We start from the raw sequence: 16,458 nt of genomic DNA on the forward strand, positions 1-16,458 counted from the left end.
TTCGAAGCTGTAATATAGACAGTCACTGGGAAATGCCCTTGTCGTGAATGAGATCATATACCAAAGCTTCTGATGGTATCTATGTACATTAATTCACATAACATGATATCCGGCTTGAACTAGTTCAATACTTTGAAATATCACTAGGTTACACTTTTGCAGGCTGTATGTCACAGTGCCGAGCCACAAAGGATCTTGGGAAAACCAGTTACTTGTTTTGACTGACCAAAAATGATACAACCAATCCCTTTTTCTCAACATTAAGTTATGCTTTGCGAGCCTGAAGATCCTCGGATCAATTTCCAAACAGAGGGCAACAGACTTTTTGCCCCCTAGTTAAGCGGCCATACGGCTCTAACGGCCGTGAAAGCGCTTTGGCCATACTCTGACCTTTTTTTATCATCTTGTGTAACCTGATCGGGGCTCTTGCTGGGAAAAATGAAATCCCATGAATCTTGCCTGTATCAGGTACAGCTTCCGAAAAGTAAATCAGTACCTCAGCCCCCTTGCTGACAAGCCTCTGTGCCAGTTAGGGAAAGTAAAATCGAAACAAACCAGCGCAACTACTTCAATCGTATCATGGCTGACAGCTGATAGTAAGCATAAACAGTACCACGCTGAGTGTTAATGATCGCATGTGATCACTATGCTGGTAATTCCATCAGCGTTATGTTGTCTGTATGCGCCGATTGACTGCGTAAAGTATGCAGTGTATTGAAAGAAAGAAAGAATCAAAGTCGATACTGATTATCGGTGAGCATAACAGGCTAGTGTGAAGCCTATGACATGGCAATACTGCACAGCAAATACCACTGTGTATCGAGACAGACAGCAAAAGCCATGTATCATGTCTTAGCATTATACCGATGAAGCTTCTGAATTGAAAATCCCATATGTGCAAAATCAGCCTAGAAAACATCGGACTAGATTGGCAAACCGTCAATGCTCATAGGAACTTCTCAGACACAGCACACGGAGCTCGGAATAATCTGATCTTCCTCCACTTATCCCAAACGAGGTTTACCACGCAGCCACTACTATTCCAGAAACTACCGCAAAATGCTGTTTGGCTACTACTACTGGCCCAACTCGGCGCGGCTCATGTTTACTTCATCCATTAGTCTACCAAATTTTCTAATCCTGGTGCACAGTCGAATGTGCACTGACAGTAATTTTCCCCCAATACTTGTACTGCTCTAATGGCTTAGTGTATTCATGGTGATCTGATGAGTCACTCTACTTCAATTCCGCTTGCATTGAGAGCGATACGATAATCACGAACTGCAATAAACATCTTTCTCATCTACCAGCTACCACATATATCCGGTGTGCACAGCTCCGCTAGATGCTTCGAACCGACCTCGTCAGAGGCTCAAAATATTATCGACCTTTTCATTAAGAGTGCTCACCCAGCCATCTGCAATTGTAGAAATCTCCTTCGAAAAAGACAGTATCAATGATGATGTTCCCAGAGATCTCCCACAATGATGCTGACGTGGATAGTGACCATTTGCCAAAATTCCCGAGCATGTGATCGATGGCACCCATCTCACTTCATTTTTCTTCTGTGCTTTTAAGTGACTTGTGTTCAGAGATCATGGGATCACAACAGTCACCAGCCAGCGCATGATGATCCACCGAACTATTCGAGATAATCTACAGTACAATCGCCTGTAGAGGTTGGATGATATTTGGTAGATGGAAACACCTAGCCATACGATGCTCTTTCATGGTTTACATTCTGACGCTATCTCGATCATTTACAGATCTCGATGATGATCCAGCGTATCCACCATCACTTCACACATAGAGGAGGGTGTCGTGTCTCCTCTATAATCGAAAGAAAAGAAAGAGAGACAAATACCTAAACTTATAAACTCTCCTAGTCAAGTACCTCTAGATCTCGCAAACAACCCACACCTCCACCCCAAACTTTGAAGCCATACCGTACCTCGCAGCAATGGCTGCCCTCCTCCAACTCCACGCCATCCGCGCAAAAACAAAAGAACAACTCCGAACCCTCAACCTAACCTCGACCCCTCCTCCCATCCGATCCCACCTAAGCCCCTACGAACCCCCTTTCGAACGCGACCCAAAAGCCTTCCCCCAAGACGAAGAATCCCACGACCCCTCCGACACCAGCACCACCCCCTACACCTCCCTCCCCGGCATCTCCCTCCAACCCACCCAAACCGGCTCAACCTTCTACCTCGTAACCTGGGACTCCCCCAGCGACCCCACAAACCCACGCAACTGGCCCCTATCCAAACGCCTAAAAATCCTCTTGCTGCTCGACCTCGTCGCCGCAATCGTAACAACCGCGAGCTCCATCGAAGCACCCGTCGCCCCGCAAAGCGCCGCTTTTTTCGGCGCCTCGGAATCCCTGCATGCGTTTTGCAGCACGGGTATCTATCTGCTGGGGTTTGGACTCGGCTCGCTGGTTGCGGCGCCGGCGTCTGAGATACTCGGGAGGTACCAGGTGTATTTGTATTCGCTGGTGACGTGCGAGGCCTGGCTCATTGGCGCGGCGCTCGCGCCGAATCTTGCCGCGTTGGCGATATTCAGGTTTTTGGCCGGATGCTTTGCGTCTGCGCCGATGACGGTGGCGGGGGGGAGTATGAGCGACCTTTGGTCTACGCGGGAGATGACGTGGACGTTTCCTTTATTCGGGGCGATTTGTTTTGGGGGTCCCGTACTGGGGCCGTTGATTGCGAGTTTTATTGGAGAGAACGAGGTTGTGAGTTGGCGGTTGGCAGAGTGGATTATTGTGGTGCTGAATGGGGTTTGTATAGTGGTTGTTGCGGTGGCGATGGAGGAGACGTACCCACCGCAGTTGCTGAAGTTGAAGGCGATGCAGTTGAGGAAGATGACGGGGGAGGGGCGGTTTAAGACGGCGAAGGAGCATGAAGATGAGGGGCTGGGGAGTAAGCTCAAGAAGAACTTTACGAGGCCGTTTCGGTTGGCGCTGGAGCCGATTGTGGTTTTGCTGACGTTCTACAATACGCTTGTGTATGTGGTGTTGTTCACGTTCCTCGTGGGTTACCCATACATATTTCAGAAGATTTACGGAATGAGTCAGGGGCTCAAGAACTTGTGCTTCCTTGGTTTGCTAGTTGGGATCATGCTATCAGCAGCTCTCATTCCCTTTATTTGGACAAAAACAGAGCGTCTGTGCCGCGAGAAAAGTGATGACGGGTCGGGGAAATCGATTCCCCAGGAGTCGCGACTGATGTTTGCGATGTTTGGGGCGCCATGCTTACCGATTGGGCTCTTCTGGATGGGCTGGACAAGCCATGTAAGTACAGAGCCGCATATGCTTCTTTATCGGTTTATTGACGTAGAACAGGAAAGTATATCAGTTTGGTCGCCACTTGCCGCCTCGGTCGTTATTGGTTTCGGTACGGTATGCATATTCATGAGCACTTACCTGTATATCATCGACAGCTATCAGATGTATGCTGCATCTGCACTGAGCTTCCAAAGTACAGTGCGTTATGTCATAGCCAGCGTTATGTAAGTTCTCAGTTCTGGATGTTCCCTAGAGACTCTTCATGAGACTGACTGAAAGTAGGACGATTGGCGGTACAACAATGTACAGGGACATTGGGACGAGCTGGACGCTGACCATTCTTGGGTGTATTGCCATAGTTGTTACTCCTGTTCCATATGTCCTGTACCGCTATGGTCCAATCATTCGTGGGAAGAGTAAATTTGCTGTTAGATAGTTGCGACACCAAGTATCAGTAAACACGAAAGTAGTGCTACATGTTAAATTAAACAAATTTATAGTTGGCTGTCAGTCTTACATTCGCGATATTGATGATTACAGGGGCGTGGACACTGGACCGAAGCAACATCTGAAGATCGCAGTTACTGCAACACCAGTAACATCTTGGATTGAATTGCTCATGATAGCCGCCGAAAGAGTATGTAACAAAATAGGACAAGTTCTTGTCACGATAGCAATGGGTGTGTAGAAATGATGTTAAATGATTCCAGGATACAAAAGACTATGTTACAACTAGAAATGACCGTGGGTATCGTAAAGAGAGCGAATGCGCTTGAAAAACGACATAGAAAAGGTTCTGTCAATGTCTCTGATAGGAAAAAAAAACTTATTGTTGTGGTTTGTACACCATGTCGCCACTCCTTGTATAAACATCAGTGCTTGCTGGCCCGGCCCATCGCCTACTCGCTTCTTCCCTACCCTTTACTTCCCTCTCATTTTGTACAACAACGCAGCAGCAACAGCAGCATCCTCTGAGCAGATCGCTGCCAAGACTTCCCTTAATTTTGTATGCTCTTCGGATGCGAGTCCGTTGTAGCATGGGAAAAAGCCACCATAAACCGCATGAGAGACCCATAACGACGCAGTGTCCGTTAGTGGTGCTATGACCCAACATGTCTGTTGGATCATTCTTTGCAGACTTTTGAGAGAGACGATACGAAGTTCTTCCGTAGATGATGCAGGGACAGAAAAGACCGGTAAAGCATGTCGTCGGTTCAGGACTACATGCGCAAAGGCCGCTTGACCATTCGTGGGAGCTTTCAGACTCCATGTTTGGATGCGAAATCTGGCCAGGCTGGTGTGCAGCAAAGTCCAGGCCGTTGGGACCGTGGGCAGCATCCGGAGAGAAGACAGCATGCATATTGTTGGTTTGGCCTGTTACGAAGCCATGAGGCGAATACGGTTCGTGTGCGTATGATGCTTGATTCGTGGGAGAAGTAGCAACTTGTCGTGGTTGCTCCTTGTGCATGGAGTTGGCTGAAATGGGGGTTATGGGTGCTTTTTGTGGTAGCGGTGACGTCTGATGGGTTCCTGATGGTGGGGTAGGTGGAATGGTAGGCATAGTGTGCACCCGTACGTTTGTGTTGATTGGCGATAGGTTGCTCATTTGCCGTGCATGTCTGCTCTGCTGTGTATTTGCCTGCGGGCCTTGATGAGCAGGTTGCGGATGTGGTATTGGCGATACAGGAGAGTATTGTTGAGTTTGTGGATATGAAGAATGTTGAGGCGAGACTGGCGACACAGGAGGCTGTACTTGCTGCACGTGAGAGTGCTGCATGTCAGCCGCACGAGATTGGGGCGGAACAACCGGAATTTGCGCATCGAACATCGACTGAGGGCGCGGGTCGATTGGTGTGTACCCCACCGGTGACGTCGGAAGAGATATGGGCATAGAATGTGGCATCGGAGGGTCACTTGGAGAGGATGTGTACACGAATGCGCGCATCTCTGCCGGTGTCTGGGCGTAAGAGAAATGACGTGACGCATCTGTTTCGACACGTTGCTGGGGCTCTTGCTGGTGTTGTTGCTGTTGCTGTTGCTGTTGATGATGCTGATGCTGATATTGCTGCTGCTGTTGTTGTTGTTGTTGCGGTTGCTGATACTGCTGATACTGCTGTTGTGTTTGGTACTGCTGTGTCGCAAGCTGCTGAGGCTGGTGTTGTGGAGCTTGTCGCTGTCTCTCTTGATAGGGTGGAACCTCGTCGTCCAAGGGCTGCTGCCATGAGAAGCGGGTGTGCTGTCGTGAAGTCATCTGAGGCTGAGCTTCCTGACTCCGCCCGTAATTCCTGGGATCCATGCTGTGCAGACAAGCTCCAAAGAGCCTCTTCTAAACGTAGTGGAGTGGTCGGTGAACGGGTAGCGAGGTATATCGACGTCGTATCCTAAGATGCCATTGATTTCAGGTGCAGTAAGTAGACAGGACTTATGGGATAGCTGGTTGTAAACTCTTGGAGCGTGGGATATGGAACACGATCAAGCTGGGGGCAAGGAGGCCTGATATTGAGGCCAGAGGTCTGTACATCGAGTCCATAGCTGCACAAGTACCAGCCCGAGCAAAAAAGGCCGCCCTGAAATGGAGCCGCTTCGCGCTCTGGTTGGTTCTTGGCTGTGCCTCATGTCGTAGGCGAGTGGCATTGCGAAAGCAGATTCGCAGAGCTCCCGCCGTAAGATGGACCTCTTTTTAGACGTGCAGTTGAGGCGCAGGCGTGGCCAATTGGAGAGGGAGCTGGCGTGTGACAAGGTTGTGGAGCAAGATGGTCGGCGCTTGCGGGTGTCTCGGCTCCACGACGCCCGGCCAATGAGCAATTCGCCTCGTCCACCTCGCGCCTTTGCGGACCGCTGTGGGGTGGCTCTGACCCAGGCACCTTGACGCAACTGGCGAGCATTGTTGGCATCATCCCAGGCCAAACAAACTCACGCACAGCCTCAGTGGCGGCAGTAACTATGTGTTTGAGTCAGTCTTGATCCTTTCAACACGGTTATTTGAGGCCTAGAACTGCCGCTCACAACGACCCGCTTCACCGAGGTACGTATACCTTCACTGCATGTCTGCACTGACACGAGTCATTTCGCGGAAACATGCCGAGCAAGCTTCCTCTTCATCGGCTCCTCGGTCGCAACATGTTTGGAAAGACAAGAGTAAGTAGTCATGTAATTGGTTGATTTAATAACACACATTATACAAGGGAGACGACGTGCATGGCCGCCTCAAAGCTTCTCAGGCAATCCGGATGGAGAGGATATGAAGATGTATCATGCTTATGCGTTCTTATCGACCTTGGTGTTGCCACGCTCCTCCTTGTTTTCTGCGCCAGGACGATCCGTCGAGACGGTTCCTTGCAGCTTAGCCGTTTCAGCAACGCCCTCACCCTTCTTGCTCTTCTCAGAGTGCTCGGAAATCGGCGAAGTGTGTTCGGTGTTGTCGTTGGACAAGCCTTTTTGCTTGCCAGAGGTCTCGTTGGTGCTCTTGGTCTCCTCTTTGCGGGGCTCGGGCTACACACGTTAGCACAGACAATCTCTTTTCGGTCTTGGATCTACCAACCTTGTCAGACTCATCGGGAGACTGCTTATCCTTTTCCTCACTGTTCTCCTTGGTGGGCTTGGAGGGGTCCTTGTGCTCGCTCTTTGGCTTTTCCTCGGACTTGTCCTTGGATTCCTCCTTGGGCTCTTCCTTGGCCTCCTCCTTGGGCTTATCGTCCACCTTCTTTACAATCGAATCGGTACCAAGCTTGGGGGCATCTCCTTCGCCGTGGGGTTCACCAAGAGGGTGGTGTTCGGCGCCGTGGTCTGTATCTTGGTTGACGACAACGTAGAGACCGACAGCAGTACCGATGACAGCTGCACCTATCCTTGGGGGTTATGTTAGCATGTCTTCGTCGAGGATGGATGTGCTCAAGAGGTATATGTATGTCCTTGCCAAGAACTGTGCCGGCTCTTCGGACACAACAACAAAAAGAAACCCATCGCAGTTGAGCTTTGTTCCATCGAGACTGTGTCTACAACTGATATACGTTCGTCTGGATAATAATAGCAAGAGGTTTTCAACATACCATGGGACGTCACTGCTCTTAGCCTCGCTATGGGAGCCGTGTTCGCTGGCGTAGGTCCTGCGCTGCACAGCTCGTTGCCATGGCTGGAGCTCGGCGGCGCGGATATACCTGGTTGGGCGCGCAATTCGTGCAAAAGAGGAAGCGCGGGATGCGGAAGATCTTAAGAAGGACATGATGAAGCTTAGGCAGGCTAATTAAAGCTTGCGACGGGCAATTGATAGGAGAATGGTAGTTATGGTGCGCGTAGAGTAAAGATCAGGTCATGAAGGCGAGAATTAATGGGTACGTCACTCAAGTGCGTCTAGCCCTACCCGCTCTAGTTGGTCACGTGCACTGCGGCGATACGGCAGAGCATACCAGGCCGGACATTGCGCCATCGCGACAGGTGACTTCGTCTTGTACAGGCACACGGGACTCGAGCTGAGTTGCGTAAATTGTTTCTTGTAGACACTGTCAAGTTCACAGGTGCGAGGGATGCATTCGTCTGATACGTACTCGTTCCGCTGTGTCTTGACTACTATGGACACGGACACGACGGCCGTGCGCATGGTTCGAGCTCTCCAAAGCAACGCGCAGGCAACGACAGTCCATTCACTTCGATAGAAGCTTCTTTTGCTCCGTAGTGGCCAGTGGTGCCTTCACCACCTAACAATTCCACCACCCAGCTCCCAGCTCCTCGCTCTTAATTTCTTTCCTTCGTTCTTGTTCTCCTTCTGTCTGCCCGCATCGGCTTATAACCCCAACCCCAACCCCACTATAGCTGCCCCGCCTGCCAGTGACAGCAGTAGACCTCACAACACCACACACCATGGCGCCCTCGTCGGTCCCGCCCAACCCGACCGCACACAATGTTGCCCAATTGTTGCCGCGATTCGTTGATGATGACCCCGACTTCCGCTTCATGGCCCTGAGTGACCTGCACGACATTCTCGTTGTCGCTCACCCTGGCCTCCTCCTTCACGATGACGTTGTTGCAGCAAAAACTGTCGAAGGCCTGCTCACGACGCTTGTCGATACCAATGGCGAGGTTCAGAACCAGGCTGTCAAGTGTCTTGGCCCGTTTGTGAACAAGATCAGCGACAAGACGTTGCCAGTTATGATTGACAAGCTCTCGACGCTTCCCACAGGCAATACCGTTGACCAGTCAATACCAGCTCTTGCTCTCCGCGAAGTCGTCGTCTCCCTCCCGCGTCCCGTCCACGGTGCTGCGCGCAGCAAAGCCGTCGTGAACGCATACAGTGCCATTAGCAGGGTACTCATTCCCCGTCTGATTGGATACAATGTTATACCCCCGGCACAACAGGGCCTTACGCAACCACCAAAGGGTATGTTGCAAGAGGATTTGGACAAGGGAACAGACAGCAATGCCATCGATGTGCTGACCGAGGTCGCCCGGTGCTTTGGCTCCATGCTGCAGGATGTTGAGATCCAGGCGCTGCAGCAGATCACATTCGCTATTCTTGAGAATGACAGGGCAAGCTCCATGATGAAGAAGAAGTCGGTCACTGCCATCTCCACACTGGCTGGCTACTTTTCCGATTCATTGCTGAGTGGTTTCCTATCCAAGATGATTGAGCTTCTACGTGACCCACACCTTACTCGCAGCAAACGAAAGCTGTATATTACTATACTGGGATCTATGGCGCGTTCTATTCCACGGAAATTTGGTCCATATCTCAAGACTCTCGCGCCTTTCGTCCTAAGCGCGTTGAGCACCGAGGAACAAGCGGAAGAGATGGACGTATCTGATGATGAGGGAGAGCGCGACCCGGAGGTCGACGAGGTTCTCGAGGCTGCCCTCATTGCGCTGGACGGCTTCCTTGGCTCCTGCTCGAACGACATGCGTGCATACACCGAAGAGACGATTGAAGCCGCGACACGATACCTAAAGTACGATCCGAATCTGGCGCAAGATGACGAAGATGACGATGATATGCCAAGTGACGAAGAAGACGCATTGGAGGGCGAGGACTTTGAAGAGGAGATTGGCTACGACGACGATGATGATGCCAGTTGGAAGGTCCGTAGGTGTGCAGCCAAGGTTCTGTACACCCTCATTTCGACACGGAGCAACGGTGATCTTCTTGAGGATGGGACTCTCTACAGTCGTGTCGCACCATCACTCATCGCACGGTTTAAGGAACGTGAAGAAAATGTCCGCTTGGAGGTTCTCGCAACACTATCCAACTTGGTGAGGAAGTCAGGCGACGGTCCCTCGCCGGTCAAGTTTGCTGATGAGCCGACTCATGGCGGTATGATGTTACCACCAAGCAAGAAGCGTCGTCGTGGTGGTAGTGATGCAAGCATGTTCGATCTTCAGGAGAGCTCGTCCTTGTCTATGGGTTATTCTTCACCTGCGCCGGCCGGAACTCCTCCAGCGGGTCCTCGGGCTAGCTTAGCAAAACTCAGCCCAGACATCGTCAAGGGTGTTGCGCAACTACTCAAGCAGACGTCGTGTCCACCGACTACTAAGCAAGCATCCATTTCATTGATCAAAGACATCGTCATCACTCAGCGCGGAGGTCTTGACGGCTATCTTAGCCAGCTCATCAGTCCTGTTGTAGAAGCTGCAAAGACTACTGGAGGATCATCAAGCAGTGCTTCCGCAACAGCCAACAGTTTACGAACTCAAGCTTTGCAGCTGATAGGGGCCATAGCAGATACCCACCCATCCAAGTCTATCCAGCCATATTTGGAATCCATTGTTGATGCCCTTCTTCGTGGCGTCAAGGAGAAGTATAGCAAGTTATCTATTGAGGCTCTTGCAGCAACCGAACAGGTCATCAAGGCGCTTACACCACCTCGATCCGTTGAGTCAGGCACGGAAAACCGTCAATATCTGGAATCCCTGTATGAAGCACTGGTCAGTAGGATATCGGCAAACGATGCAGATGTTGAGGTGCGTCGGAGTGCCATCCATGTCCTTGGGCTGCTTCTGGGTCGAAGCTCCGGAACTGAGGGTTTGCTTGCCTCGGATAAGCGAACAGCTGGACTTGAGCTTTTGGCTGAGCGCCTAAAGAATGAACTTACTCGCCTTGCTTCGGTTCGCGCAATTGACTCAATCGCTGCCCATACCAAGGCGAAAGATGAGTTGTCTGCCAAGTGGGTGCAGAGCGTCGCAATGGAACTTGGTGCACAATTGCGAAAAGCTAGCCGTGCTTTACGTGGTGCGAGCTTGAGCGCACTTCGCACCCTCGCACTGAACCCACAATCGCGGAGTCAACTTGACAATCAGACTAGGATACAGGTAGTCGATATGCTGTTGCCATTACTCAACGCAAACGACCTTCACCTCCTAGGTCCTGCTCTTGTCATACTCGCTACCTTCGTTAAGGACGATGCGCAAGCTATCATGACACCAAGTCTCACTGCCGCGCTATGTCAGGTTGCTCAAGGCTCCATCAGTGGAATGCCACTCGATGCATTACTCAAACTTGTGCGTGCCATAGGTGAGCAGCGCATAGGAAAAGATTTGATGCAAGCTTTGTTGCAACAAGTTGGTGTGTCCGGACATGCAGAGGTCGTCGGCAAAGTTATTGGCAATCTACTTGTTTATGGAGGCGACAGTGTCGGTGTGAAGCTCGAACAATTTGTTACTGAGCTTGAGACTGCGCAGGACGACAAGCGTCAGTGTCTTGCCCTTGTCGTACTCGGAGAATCCGCGCTGCGACTGGGATCACAGTCGACCATTGATCCCAAACTGTTCATCAAATACTTCTCCGCAAAGTCAGAGAATGTGCCGCTTGCAGCCGCCGTCGCACTTGGAAGAGCAGGTGCTGGAAGCGTCAGCAAGTATCTCCCTGTTATACTGTCAAACATGGGTCAGCCCTCAGCCCCCCAATACTTGTTTTTGCACTCGATCAAGGAGGTTCTTCAGCATGATGACACGGAATCGGAGATCATTCCATATACCTCCACATTGTGGCAAAACCTCGTTGCTGCGTCTCAGCTTGAAGACAACAAGGCGATTGGTGCAGAGTGTATCGGCAGATTGACCATCATTGATCCAAAGACGTACCTCCCTCAACTCCAGGTAAGAGAATTCCATACCTGATATGTTCCAAAACTGACCAATGTTCTAGGCATTCTTGAACGACCGCAAGGAAAGTTTGCGTGCCATGGTCATCTCTGCATTGCGCTACACTTTCACCGATACCGATGAAGCCTATGACGAGTACCTCAAGCCGATTGTCGTACCTATGCTTGTTCAAATGCTCAATGAGCCGGATCTGGAAAACCGTCGGTTAGCCCTCATGACCTTCAACTCTGCGATGCACAACAAGCCGGATATCATCTTGCCTGCCCTCGACCAGCTGCTGCCTCTAGCAATGAAGGAGACGGTTGTAAAACCTGAGCTCATCCGTGAGGTTCAAATGGGTCCATTTAAGCACAAGGTTGATGACGGTCTTGAAATCCGCAAGAGTGCATATGAGACATTATACGCCCTTCTCGAGAAGGCTTTTGCACGATTGTCGCCTATTGAGATCTCTGACTTCTTTGATCGTATAGTCGCCGGTGTCACTGACGAGCATGACATCCGTATCCTCTGCAATCTCATGCTTACAAAGCTTATGGTGATTGCTCCTGACCAAGTGCATTCGCGCCTTGAATCGCTTGCCGAAAACTTCCGGACTGTACTCGCCGTTAAGCCAAAGGAGAATGCTGTCAAGCAAGAAATTGAAAAGATCAACGAAGGTGCCAAGGGCGTGCTCAAGATTTCACTCCAAATCAACAAGCGAATGGGTACCGAAGCTGGCACAGCGCAGGACGACCCACAATCACGTGTCTGGGCACAGTACTGGGAACATGTCTCAAAGGAACATCAGAACGGGCTTAAAGCTGTGGCGGAAGAGCTTAAGGAGCGCGACCGCTGATCAGGCTGCTGTTCTGTTACATGTAGCCTAGGCTTGCATTGATAGAGGACTGCTACGTACTCGCCAACGTAAGACTGCATCCCAGTCCAGACATTTTTAGATCGCTACTGGAGTTGGACATTGACGAGACCATGTATCAGGCCGACTCACCAGAACGAGAAATTTTCAGAGAAGATGAGGTGCGTTGCGTTGCTGTAATTGACCTCGGCATGTACACTTTTCATCACCAATCGGCATAGTATCAAACAATAATAAAACAATACAAAGACTCAGGATTATAAACGCTATACCGTTATAGTTATGTATGAAGTGATACTTGTTGTAGTCATTGTGGAAAAATTAGTCCTGGTGAACAACGCATCTAACTATTCAGATTGTCGGCACAGAGATGAATTACCGTAAGCGCCTGTAGTGCAATACACTCGGTAACTTCGTCAATTCGCGCCTTTTGCTCTCTCTCATCTCGTGTTCTGAACCCACTAATACAAAAGACATCTCATTAAACAATCTAACATAAGAAACATGAGTACGGGGCCTATAACAACCACCATAGCCAGGCCCGCGACCATCTACACCAACCAACACGACATCACTTCCCCTCTCCATATCTCTTTCTCCAAACCACGACGCCAAATTCTACCCGTGCTTCTCCACATTTAACTCATCAACATTGGGATCGAATTTTTCCTCTGGAATATGAGGGTCCGCAATGACAGTATCTGGGCGCATTGACCACCAGCATGTAGCTTGCGTGAGCCAGCATTTCTTGCTGTAACCCCTGAAGTGGGGCCTCGCGGGGTCTTGGTCCATGATTTTGGGTTCGAAATTGCGGGCGAGGAGACGAGCGCGTACTGGGGATGTGGGATGGAGGGATGAAGGAGAAGGAGAGTGGGGTGAGGAGGCGGTGAAGTGCACGGAGAGGGTGGAGGGAGAGTCTGGGATGGCGCTGCGGCGTGGCTCGATTGGAGGCATGCTTGTTGGGAGGATGCGGTAGATGCCCACGGGGTTAATTAGGTTCGAGGGGTCGATGGATGAGGCGGATGGAGGCGGGGGTGGGGAAGGGGTGGTAGGGGTTGCTGAGGATAGAAGGGAAGTTGAGGGGGTTGATGAAGGAGTGGCTGAGAGCACTGGGGGAATGCTCTGGGCTGCGGAGGAACTAGCGGAAGGCTTTGAAGGAGTGACCAAGGCTGCGGAAGAAGTATTCAGTGGGGATGAGGGGGTAGCTGGAACTACTAAAGGTGCGGTGGAAGAGATAGCTAGGGCCGCCGTAGGAGTGCTTAAAGTATTGCTGGGAATGGCTGGGAGCACTGAAGTAGTGCTTGGGGTCACTGAAGAACTAGACGGAAGCTGGGAGGAAAGACTCAAGGCTACGGAGGAGGGTTCTGGGACTACTACAGAACTTGGGGCCACTGAGGGAGCAGCTGGTAGAACCGAGGGGGTGGCTGGCACCACTGAAGAGGTAGCTTGAGCCACTGAGGAGTTGCCCGAAACCGCGGAGGAAGTGTTTGGAACTACTGAAGGAGCATTTGAGACTATCGATGCGGTAGCTGGGCCTACTGAGGCCATACTTGGGACTACTGCAGAAGTAGCTGGGAGTATGGAAGAAGTGCTCAATACTGTAGAGGGAGTATCTGAGACCCTGGAAAGAATCGCTGGGGTTCCTGAAGAGGTGACTTGTGCCTTTGAAGGTGCAGCCGGAGTGGACAAAAGAGTGCTTGGGACTACTGATGGAGTACCCGAGACCTTGGCAGTTGCAATTGAGGCCACAGAGGTTGGGGCGGAAGTATTGGAGGTAGGAGCCTTGGCTGAGACAGCGATAGAAGCAGAGGAAGCTGTATACAGGGAGGAAATCTCGCTTTGTAACTTGGAGCTGGCGACTGTCTGACTTTGGATCCCAGTGGCCGAAACCTGGGCCTTAGGTGGGATGGGAGATGAGCTAGCGGGAGTAGGAATAACAGGAAGGGTAGCAGGCTTGGATGGAGAAGGGCTAGCGGAAACGGGAGCAGGGGTTGATACGAATGGTACATCAGGGATAGTGGTTGACCGTAGAGGGACTGGAACTAGGAGATCCTGGGGTTTATAGCAAGCAGTACCCTTAACCTCGACTTGGCGAAGACTTGGTCAATGAGTTAGTCTCCATCTGCAATTATAAAGAGAATACAGGATATTAGTGAGTAGACATACCCATAAGAATCTGTCTGGGAGATCTCAATATCACCGCGGCGTTGACCCAGATTTGTAGCAAAGCTGCAAGAAAACATTAGATATCTGACCCCAATGGATATCCAAAAGAGTCATTCGGAAAGTACTTACGGAGCGGGCCAATACTCAGAGAACATGGCGCAATGCTGAGCAACTTGGACCCCATTCCGGCGCTGTACGTAAGTGTTGACGAAGCGACACTTCCGGCTCTGGATATCAGTATCGCCAGCGACCTTGCAGGCGTCGAGGCATCTCTGAGCATCAAATTTACCATCGCGCCAGGCCGCCATGCCCATGTAGGTATCTACGCCGTTGCAGTCAAGAGGTACCTGGATAGCAGCACCATTTTGGTACTTTTCCACAACCCAGTTCTTCAGGATGTTTGAGGAACCATCTTTCTTATTGCTAAAGGTAATGTCTTTGACGTATGCGTTAGAACCAGCCATGACGATACGGAACTGCTCTCTGGTCTGTCCATTGTTGATACCCGTCTTGGGCGACATGGTACCGGACCACAGAGTGCACTTGATCATAGTGCTGGAGGAGGGATTGGGGCATTTGGGCCCAGGCTTGTACATGGGCGTACGCTCGAAGAAGACGCCGAATATGTTGCATTTGTCATCTTTTCCACATTCTGCAGCACCTAAAGAAGTTGAGTACAATTCAAGAGATTCGTATTGGCAAATTTGACGAGAAAAGAAGTGAGGCCAGGACTAGCCATAAGATGTTGCAGTGTAGAGATTGTGAGTTTAGGAAGAAGGATGTGCCCACTTACACTTGTTGACATCATACGAGCCCAAGTTAAAGTACCGAAGGAACTGAGAGGGCTCATTGAAGGTGGTGACTAGGTTGGAGTACGCCTGGATGTAGCCAACTGGCGTTGTTGCAGAAGTGGCTGCTAATGAGAAAGCGGGAAAGGATTGGAAAGCCTCTGCGGTATCAGGTCGGGGGATGAGACCGTGGCCATGAGGCAGGGGCTCGCATGCAGGCTCAGCGTTGGGAATGACGGGTGCTGCGAGGACAGTCGAGACTGCAGCACCAACGATGAGGAGCTGTTGGAGGGGAGACATGTTGCTCAGTCAATACAAAACTTACGTTGTTGTATGCCTGAGGTGAGTGTCGAAGCTTCTCTACTTGGGAAAGAGGAATGAACATTATATAGAAGTAGATCTATGTGTAAGCAGTATGCTAAGGGAATGGAGAAGAGTCATGCACTGGGTCGATCTTCCATCATTACCATAACCTCCCAAAGACTTTTATCTCATCATGTAATCGTGGTGGGTTTTCAGGGACCTGTATATATGCAATCAAACTCAACATTACAGCCACACAACATTGACATATGTGTTGACCACTCATAATTTGATTGAGCAACTTCCAGACAGGACGCTATAACCCTTAACAAGCCAAATAGAGAAACTTCATCGAAACATTTCGATTGCATCAGGAAGCTCCAGTGCACCTCAAATCTACCATGAAATTGTTCGTCTGTGCACATGCAAAGATTCATGTCACACAGCCTGAATGAGTTTCGGCGGAGATACAAGTGACGAGGAATACTGAAGGCAGGATAGCCACCACTCAAGAAGACGGAATTTAGAAATTTCCGCCCAGAACCGGTAAGTGGGACATTTTTCTGCAAAGTGGCGGTTGAGGTCATGGCGGTCTGGCCTAGACCCGGCTTTCGTTCAATGGGTTCCCTATGAGGCAATTTCAACTCAGCATCGAATGTAGAGGGTCATTGGAAGAGCCTAGAAGCATAGTGATTGAAAGGAAATAATGTCAAGAGAACGATGGCCAATGGTGGTAATGGCTGTCGAGGCAAGCGAGCCACTAGCTACGAAACGAGATATCCGTTCAACCTTCCACCCACACCCTAGACCAAGCACCCACCAAGTTACTTCCTCGTTTGGGTAGTTTTCATCAAGTGTCGAAAACAGATGCAACGTCACCAATTGCAAAACCACAATGGCTGTTACACACCATTGACACACCATTGGCAAAAAGCAAGACAGTTGACCAAGTGAGGTTCGAGCAAGCTCCA

General features: G+C 50.5%; 5 protein-coding genes across 5 annotated transcripts; 2 read left to right on the top strand and 3 right to left on the bottom strand.

Annotated features, from left to right (window-relative positions):
• Positions 1-1,960: 1,960 nt before the first annotated feature.
• Positions 1,961-3,725, top strand: COCMIDRAFT_36104 (uncharacterized protein; the record flags this gene model as incomplete). The annotated part of the gene is made up of 3 exons (XM_007689027.1): positions 1,961-3,295; positions 3,347-3,513; positions 3,572-3,725. 3 exons carry the CDS (start codon positions 1,961-1,963, stop codon positions 3,723-3,725), a joined length of 1,656 nt encoding a protein of 551 aa, XP_007687217.1.
• Positions 3,726-4,115: 390 nt separating this feature from the next.
• On the bottom strand, positions 4,116-5,585 carry COCMIDRAFT_36105 (uncharacterized protein; the record flags this gene model as incomplete). The annotated part of the gene is made up of 1 exon (XM_007689028.1): positions 4,116-5,585. The coding sequence occupies one exon, from the start codon at positions 5,583-5,585 to the stop codon at positions 4,116-4,118; it is 1,470 nt and encodes a 489-aa protein (XP_007687218.1).
• Positions 5,586-6,547: 962 nt separating this feature from the next.
• Positions 6,548-7,511, bottom strand: COCMIDRAFT_25698 (uncharacterized protein; the record flags this gene model as incomplete). The annotated part of the gene is made up of 3 exons (XM_007689020.1): positions 6,548-6,781; positions 6,831-7,137; positions 7,339-7,511. The coding sequence occupies 3 exons, from the start codon at positions 7,509-7,511 to the stop codon at positions 6,548-6,550; spliced, it is 714 nt and encodes a 237-aa protein (XP_007687210.1).
• A 635-nt stretch (positions 7,512-8,146) lies between these two features.
• Positions 8,147-12,212, top strand: COCMIDRAFT_93383 (uncharacterized protein; the record flags this gene model as incomplete). The annotated part of the gene is made up of 2 exons (XM_007689060.1): positions 8,147-11,371; positions 11,421-12,212. 2 exons carry the CDS (start codon positions 8,147-8,149, stop codon positions 12,210-12,212), a joined length of 4,017 nt encoding a protein of 1,338 aa, XP_007687250.1.
• Positions 12,213-14,341: 2,129 nt separating this feature from the next.
• On the bottom strand, positions 14,342-15,484 carry COCMIDRAFT_36108 (uncharacterized protein; the record flags this gene model as incomplete). The annotated part of the gene is made up of 4 exons (XM_007689029.1): positions 14,342-14,346; positions 14,431-14,459; positions 14,526-15,057; positions 15,190-15,484. The coding sequence occupies 4 exons, from the start codon at positions 15,482-15,484 to the stop codon at positions 14,342-14,344; spliced, it is 861 nt and encodes a 286-aa protein (XP_007687219.1).
• Positions 15,485-16,458: the final 974 nt, after the last annotated feature.

Source organism: Bipolaris oryzae, assembly GCF_000523455.1.
Source record: "Bipolaris oryzae ATCC 44560 unplaced genomic scaffold scaffold_51, whole genome shotgun sequence".
Classification (NCBI taxonomy): Eukaryota; Fungi; Ascomycota; class Dothideomycetes; order Pleosporales; family Pleosporaceae; genus Bipolaris; species Bipolaris oryzae.